We start from the raw sequence: 8,954 nt of genomic DNA, 5'->3' as shown, positions 1-8,954 counted from the left end.
ATATTAGTCGTTTCAACAAAAATGTTCATGATTATTTCAAAAAATATAGACATATTTATTTATAATAACAGTTATTCCTTTGAATCGTATATAACAGTGAATTAAAACATAAATGTTTGTCTTTTTGGATTTATAATACGATGCACATTTAATTTAATATATACACAAACATTTAATAACAATTCAGTTGCTTTCAAAATGAATTATATTAATAATATAGATTAAATATTTTTAATTAAATTAATAAAATATATTTAATCGTATCTAAGAGACAACACCAATGTAATTTAAAAAATCAAATTGGTTTATTATCATCATTTTTAATTTGTTCACGTGTATATTTGATTATTTATCATAAACAAAATTAATGTAATTGTCAGTTATATTAACCAGTAAATATATTTTATTTAAACGTAACATGTACAAATGGGTTATGAACAACAAGTAGTTAAAAATAATTATTCACATTCTTTTCATTATATAATAATTTTGTATTTGTTTAGTTTGAAATTATATGTTTACACACTCAAAAGGTTTACACATTTAATAAATTAATTGGTTTTTACAATGAACATGTAAAGTATGGTAGTGAATTATTTTATATTAATTATCGTAATTAAATCATTAAAAGTAACTGTATTATCATGTTATTATTTTACTATTCAAAAATAGTTGTGATGTCATTTTCATAATGTGCTATTTATGTGTGGTTAGACATAATAAAAAAGATAATATATATCAAATAAAGTTATTTACATGTTATTATCGACAGTGAGTTATTGGAAAATAATCGTTTTTTATGTAGTTATACAATAAAAATGGTCACACTTGTTTTAAATCTAAAATATATATTCATAAATCAAAATATGTCAAAAACAATTATTCTCTTTGGTCTTGTTCACAACAACAATTCCATTGAAATATAATTGTTTTTTTATTAATTAATCATTCCATGTCTTGTCATATTGGTAACTATGTGTGTGATTTTCAAAAACTACATTTTTAATATGAAATATAATTGTTTAAATATGAATAATTATTAAAAAAAACAATTAATTTTTTTGTTTACCAAAAAATTTTTTTGTAATCACTTTTTTAACATAAAAAATAATTAATTATTTTTTATATTTATAATTATTTGACACGCATTTCAATCCTATTTTACAAGTTGTTAATTATTTTACGTATGTTTTTGACTTCGAATAAATATTATCAGCCCAAGCATTTTGATGAATTTTTAAGGTCACTTTTAAACTATGTTTTGTGTATTTTTATATTTTTAAAAATGTTCATCATTAAAATTTAAAAAACTTTTTTATCTAAAAATTATTAAGACGAATAACAATAAATAGTGTCTCATCAAATATACATTATTCTAAAATAAGCTATAAAGCAAATAATTAAATATTATTACTTAATTAACTATGTTACAATTTTTCACAAATTGAAGAACTGTTTAATAAAAATGTTACCAATAATAAATAGACCGTTACTCAATGAAGCGGAATTGACAACAATACATGAACGACTCTTTGGACCCAATATTTGTGTGTTACAAGATGATGAGCAATCTGAACTGCCAAAATCCACATTTGAAGAACTTGTCAGATCATATATTACCACAAAAGACCAACTTGTTTCGACATCAGATACACTTGCCAAAATGTCTGAGTATTATGTTTCCAACACAGAAGTTTCAATAACAAAAGAAGACCAAATGAAATCATTACATGAGCAAATGGAGATACATGAACGCATTTATGACAAGATGGATGAAGAAGATAAACGTCGAGAAGAAATTAAACAAAAGTGCCACCAGTTACAGTTACAACTCACCACTTTTAAAGAAATTATTAATACCATAATAAAATCTAATAAAAACGATGATCTCACATTTTACAAAAACCATGATGATAACATTTACGACATGATCGATTTAGAAACAAAATTGTGTGACGAAGAAAAAAGTCCACTTCTTCTCAAAATTGCAGACATTGAACTGAAGCACAAAAACAAGATTAAAAAATATAAAAACTTGTTTAAAATGACTGGAGAATTTAAATCGGAGTTTTTTGGACAATTTGGATTGCCAAAAACAGCGTCTTTGAAGACTTCCACACACTTGAAAAGAACATTAAAAGTAAATTTGGGAAGGTGCTGTATCAAACGAAAGGCGTTCCAGACGAAAATGGAATTCAAACCATTTCTAATACAGAACAGAAGTTCTGTGTTGTTTTTAAAGAAGCAGGCAAAGAATTTTATTGTGGATGTTGTGTCATGAAAAGTGAAGGTGAACAAGAAGTGTATCCGTTTTCTATCAAAGAAGATGGTCATGTCATTTTGGACGTAAAATGTGACAATTACTTCATTGATACAAATAACAAAACAATCACATTTGGAAATTACACCGTTGAATTAGCAAAACAACAACAAGTGAATGCTTCAAACAATTTTGTGTCAAATCCACTACATCAAAGTTTAATGGGCGCACAACATTCTTCAGAACAGGTTGGGTGTGGTTGAATGTAGTCTTTAATCCACAAGTCCAGAATCCACAAAATTTATGCATGTCACAGCACCATGAAACTGTTCCACAAAATCAAATTTTAATGGGAGCACAAACTTCATCAAAACAGTTTTCTTATCCAACAAATCCATTATACAATTTACAAGTCCAGAACACGTTACCTTCCGATAATCCATTGGGTTTATTTGTAATACAACACGTTGAAGAAATTCCGAATAAAACTACTTTTAAAGAAGAGTGTCTCACAATTATATCTCTCATTTAATTAATGTTCTGTCAGTTGCTATTTTTTACAAATTGAAAATATAAGCATTGTCAATCTTGAAACAGTATTTATTTGGTTAAAGTTATTTGTTGAATATCATTGGTTGTTTTTTACTACTTAAAAATTACAAGCAATAACACAATAATAAAAATTTGATTAAAAACAATTCACGCCAAAAACAATATATAGATGCTTTTTGACATCAAAAAATATACAATTTATTTGGTACTTAACGTAAAAAACATAATGATATGTTTAAAAACATTAAACTAATAAACATTAAACGCTCAACAATGAATCAAACATTTATAACAATAAAAAACAACAAAAATCAAAATAAGAAGATGCGTCGCGACTCGAGAGCGTCAAGAAAGAAAAGTTGTGAAGTCTCAGACAGCCGGTTAATCAACTTGTTGATTTATGAAAGACTTATAGACTTTACTTGAATTTTGTTAGCAATATTTTGCCTTTATTTTGCTCAAATTTATTACAAAATCTACTGTATTAATTCGCTTTTAAAAGTCAAAATAATTTATTAAATGGTTTAAACTTATTTATGTTATTGAAATTGTTATTGTTTATTTGGTTTTGAAATAGTTATATTAATTATATTTTTTGAACTCATATTTTCCCGTAAATTAAGAACAATTTTATCTAAAACTCGCTTTAAAAAAATAATAAGGTTACCAGAATTAATAAAACAAAGTTTATTAACTGACTTTGTTTTGAACATAATGTATTTTTTGATAAGTCTGGCACTTTTTAAAGTTATTGGCACAATATAATGCATATTTGTATTAATAAAATTTATACAAATAATAATGTAGTAAATATGATTTTTAATATAGGTGTTTTTAAATAATAATTAATTTTGGTAAATATTCCATATTTTTAAAAAAACTTTAATATTTTTATGTGCAAAAAATAAACCCATCCATTTGTTTTATTTTGATGTTAAATTATCAAGAAACTGTGAATATTTGAATTGCCGAACCAAGTCAATACTACACTTCCAGTTTATCTCCAATTTCCCAAATTTTAGTTATAATCTGAAAATTGATTTATTAACACTTCCCAATATCAAACTTTTATAAATTTTGGTTTAAAAATATTATTAATTCGACTAAATTAAGTGTTTCAACAGAAAACAAAAATTAAAGGGGTAATAATAAGCAAGTTTCGTTTAAAATATGTCGATTTTTTGTTGATAAAATGGGTTATTTATATTTCGATGTCGCTTAAATACCACTCAGATCGAATTTACTATATATTTGTTATACTTGTAGTTAATTTTACCATTTTTGAATCATAAAAAACGAAGATAAAAATTTGAAAATATACCGAAAACTTTTGAATTTGTATATGCGTGGAGTTTGTTTTTTAAAAATGCATTTACTGTTTTTAGTTGAACAAACTGTAATTTACTTGATTTAAATAACTGTTTTTTAAGTTGAGTTAGAATATTAAAAAATAATATAATATTTAAATTATAAATCTTAATAATAATATTATCAATTATAATTATATTTTTTATTATGAACTTTTGGGAATTATATTTTTCTTTTATATTGTCCCAAAAAAATTCTCCACAAAATTTTAATTATTACATCGCGAATGAGTAACGTTTATGTGTTTTCAATTGATTTGGAAAGTGAACAAATATCTGTTTTGGTTGTTTTGAATATACGTTTTACCTCTAAAAAATGAGAAGGTAAGTATCCACAACTCCTTGACAGCATATTTAATGCAGTTTTGAATATAGAACACAAATCATTTTCCAATTTGTATTTAAATGTGTTGTTGTTGTTTTTAAATTTTATAAAAAGCCGAAAATATCAAAACTGTGTTGAACTTTTCAACACTAATTTGTTGAAAATAGAAGAACTTGACACTAAAATTAATGCAGTTGTATGTACTGTTTATTTCCCTCTCAAGTTTTGCACTACTTCTCTTGATGGTACTAACATTCACAATTCAACCAAACACCAATTTCCCAAAGAAGTCTTATTTGGTGTACACACAGTTTTTGAATGACAAACAAGAGAAGTTGATTTACAGTAAAGAAGACGTGTTATTGCACAACAACGAATATAACAAACAACACCCAAAACCAATTGCAAATACAACCAAAAACAACAAAAATGAGTATTACAAAGATCTGAGAATGGATACAGAAGGAATAGAAGACTTCAAAGAAGACAATACCCATCTCTATCGCAACCTCTTCAAAATATTCAGATTCACAAAGCCTCGGAAAAGTGTTCCAGTAGACTTCACTGACAGTTTAAAAAGTCTTCCAGATGAATGTGGAGGGCATTTGGATGCGCTTTGGCTTTGGGTCAATGGGAGTGAAGAGAAGTGGGTTGAAAGTGTCAAGAAATACAAGCCGGACTATGACTCAGCTCGATTCAGAGATTACAACACACTTTTGTACTCGATGAGAAGTGTGTATAAATACGCGCCGTACATCAAGAGATACTTTTTGGCAACAGCAGACCAAGTCCCAAGTTACTTGAATGCGCCACTTGGAGAGACTTCTTTTATTCTGAAAAGTCACAATACAAATCAGAGTAAATATTCACATGCAAAACAACACAAAGAGAGTGTGGAGGACGTCTATAATAATCACAGAGACAAAGATCTGTATACACTTGAATTGGTGTCACACTCCGAATTTGTCAATAACAAGAGTCTTCCATTGTTCAACTCAGACGCACTCGAAAGTCGAATTCATCACATCAAAAATCTTGGAAACTGTTTTGTCTATTTCAACGACGACTTCTTGTTGGCGAGACCAACTCCAATCAGTTACTTCTTCAAATACGGCAAAGTGCACCGGTATTGTTCGATTGATTATGACGCACAGAAATATGCACACGTCTCACAACATCAAAACTCGACGTCCGTTGCAAATCAACTGATTAATAAACGATTTGGGTTATCAAAAGACACACAACACTATTTCCAGTCGCATGTAGAATACACTTTATTGAAAACATCATTACTTGAACTCGAAATGGCGTTTCCTGTTGAGTTTGAGAAACAACAAAATTTGAAATTCAGAGAGTTTGGTGCAATTAATATGCAACACATTGCTTTGCATTATATGAGATACACAGGAAAGGCATTTCAGACATTTGAAATGGAGTGGAACTACTTCTTCGACTTCAAAATAAATCACAACAAAAACCATGAAAGTTTATTTAAAATTAATGAGACAGAACCTTACTCTGTTTGTATCAATGACGCTTTGAACGGGTATGACAACGATCCAGAAGCGGGAGACAAAGAAATCAGATACGTGTTAAGGTTTTTACAGAGAATGTTACCAGAGAAAACGCCATTTGAACTTGATTTTAAAAGTAAATAATAACCATATTGATTTGTACTTTTCATTTAACTTTGGATATACTTAATCTAATTAAAAGGTTACATAATTAAAACTATTATTACAATAGATTTATATTAAGAATTATATATTAATATATTAATATATATTTGGTATTATAATAAACTATTAAACAACCATTAATATAATTATTTTTATAATAAAATTCAAACTTCATAGTTTTGAGTAAAACATCGAACAAAAAATACTTGTTGAAACAAAACACGATGTCACGCCTTGAAAAAGTCTTTCTAATGAACGTCTCTCTTTATATAAACACAGTCGAGTCAATCAGAAATTTTATGATGGTTAACAAACAGTGTCTTGAAGCGATCAAAATGCTTCACATCAATTCATACATCGACGTTTCGTCTTACGTTTTTTCTTGTAAGATTTCTTCATCACAACAATTTTACTCTCACATTGCTGACTTCATTTTCAGAGTGTTTGAGAACATCGAAACACTCCAGTGTTGTGCTTATATGTTAGAAAACTGTTCTTTTGAGAAGTACAACGACAGAGTCCAAAGCATTGTTATTGTTAAAACTGCACAAAACAAATTTAGTTTTAAACAACACAGACACATGCCGAGTTGCGTGTTACCAAAGATAAAAAGCGTCTTTATAGACCCATTCAATTTCTTTAGATTAAGAGTTGATCAATTAACGAATCTAAAAATAGTAAGTCTCTGTGCGTGGAAACTACCGAAGTATGTTCTAAGAGATGTTTATGAGAGCAACTCCGTTACAACTGCCTCATTTTGGCGCTGTGCAATTCCAGAGTTCTTACTCAAAATATGTCGGCAAATCGAACTCCGCAAATCAAAGTTTATGAAAGAAATTGAGACCACTACAGTCATTGAAAGCACAGTATTGACTAAAGTGTATACAACAGATTTGTCTCAAGCAGTTGTAGAACTGAGAAAGAACAACGTCAAAGTGCTCAATTTTTCAAATCCACAAATGTTAAGTAAAGAAGAACAAATTGTGTTGGGCGACGACAGGTATAGTGGAGAAGTCTTTGTGACGACGTCAAAAGCATTACTTGAAGACAGAGTTTATGTGAAAAAGTATTATAACAATGAGAAGTACAATATCGACAAATTTGATGATCAAATAACACAGCAAATTGTTGGTGAAAAGTGTGAATTAAATACCAACCAAAAACAAGGCAAAAAGCCGTATTTGGGGTTTACATTGACATTACACTCGCCGTTGGTGTTGGTTGAAAATGGTGTGAGAGAGATAGTTATATTGTCGCGACGATCTGTGTGTGTCAATTTATCCGAATTACAACATCTGACAATCCGTCTAATTTATTGTTCGTCTTTCACAATTTCAAATTCGAATGACATTCTTTGTGATTTCAAGTGTGTGACAATTGCACATCTGAACAAATTAGTAAATGGAATTGTTGAAATTGGCGATTATTGTGAGTCTTTGGTGATCCACTCCGAGTGCAAAAATTGCTCTGTTACATCAGCTAACCACACAAACAAAAATTTGATGTCAAAAATCACAAAAGTTGAAATGAACTTTTGTGAAAATGTGAACATCGCAAAGCTTGACATTGGAGAGGTGTTTTGTTCACACGTGAAAACTTCGAAAATTGAGAATTGTGTCATTGGTCACGTTACATTTAGAAATTGCACCGAGTGCGAATTTCTTCGCACAAATTGCCCAAAAAGGGAGTGTAACAAAATTACATTCACATCACAAAAAATTGAAAAAAGGTGCAGACGCCTTTATTCGTTAAAGTCCTCAACAACCCACGACGAATTCACAAACAACGTTAACTGCAGGTTTGTGTGCTTCCTAAATGGGAAAACTTCTATATCAGAAAACGAACTTTCGCAATTCCAGAATGCCGAAATACAACAACAAAAGAACTTGTTTGTAATGGCAAAAAGAGTCGTCTTTGTTGGGAAAAAAGTAAAAAAATTGCACTTTGACAGATTGCCACCAAATGACCAATTCAAAAAGTTTAACATCACATTTGATCGATTTTTTGTGGGTGAAACAATTGAAATTAATTCTGCAAAATCAGTGAAGTACAAAAACGGTGATGTGAAAGATTATTATTACGGCCCATCAATACTTTCTAATGTGAAAGTCAAACATTGCAAAAACGCGAATTTGTATTTCAAAAACAACGATTTGGTGGTCGATAAAGTCAATGGCGTTGTGACAAGAAAGTTTCTTGTGTCAAACAACTATTTTTACGCAAAAGACAGCGAGAAAAAGACACTCTTTGACTGCGATTGTGCCATTTTTGATGTGAGAACAAACTCCGATGTGTTCGATTTGTCAATGTATGAAGGCAAAAAGGTTGTAATTACAAATATCAAAAAACATGTCATTTCGTGTAAAAAACTTGTGTTGAGTGATAAAGTCGAAGAGTTGGAACTCCAAGAAATTCAATTTGAAGAAGTCGAAGGAACTGGTCTGAAGAAAGCGAGAAATTTGAATGGAAAAATTGTGAAGACAATTTTGTGTGAGAAGTGTGAAAAGGTGTTCAGGAAGAAATGCGAGGAAATTGTGTGCTCGGACAACGTCGAAAAAGTTGTGATTGGAAATTGCAAAAAGTTGGTGAAAATCACTTTGTCTGAAAACACAAAGATACTACACATCCAAAACTGCCCTAAATTAACTCATATTGAGGGCATCAAACAAGTTGCAACGCTCACCATTAAAAATTGTGAAAAATACATTCATTAAATTTTTGGTATGATTTGTTTGTGTAAAGAGCACCAGAAAACTGTCGTACAGCAGAAA

At 29.3% G+C, this 8,954-nt stretch overlaps 2 protein-coding genes across 2 annotated transcripts; both read left to right on the top strand.

The window, feature by feature from the left end:
- Nucleotides 1-4,692: 4,692 nt before the first annotated feature.
- Nucleotides 4,693-6,162, top strand: EIN_149480 (hypothetical protein; the record flags this gene model as incomplete). The annotated part of the gene is made up of 1 exon (XM_004184844.1): nucleotides 4,693-6,162. One exon carries the CDS (start codon nucleotides 4,693-4,695, stop codon nucleotides 6,160-6,162), a length of 1,470 nt encoding a protein of 489 aa, XP_004184892.1.
- A 245-nt stretch (nucleotides 6,163-6,407) lies between these two features.
- Nucleotides 6,408-8,897, top strand: EIN_149470 (hypothetical protein; the record flags this gene model as incomplete). Its single annotated transcript, XM_004184843.1, has 1 exon — nucleotides 6,408-8,897. One exon carries the CDS (start codon nucleotides 6,408-6,410, stop codon nucleotides 8,895-8,897), a length of 2,490 nt encoding a protein of 829 aa, XP_004184891.1.
- Between the last annotated feature and the right edge of the window lie 57 nt (nucleotides 8,898-8,954).

This window comes from Entamoeba invadens, assembly GCF_000330505.1.
Source record: "Entamoeba invadens IP1 unplaced genomic scaffold scaff_1105074726509, whole genome shotgun sequence".
Classification (NCBI taxonomy): Eukaryota; Evosea; order Mastigamoebida; family Endamoebidae; genus Entamoeba; species Entamoeba invadens.
Note: the sequence above shows the minus strand (reverse complement) of the source record. Positions and strands in the feature narration are given on the sequence as shown.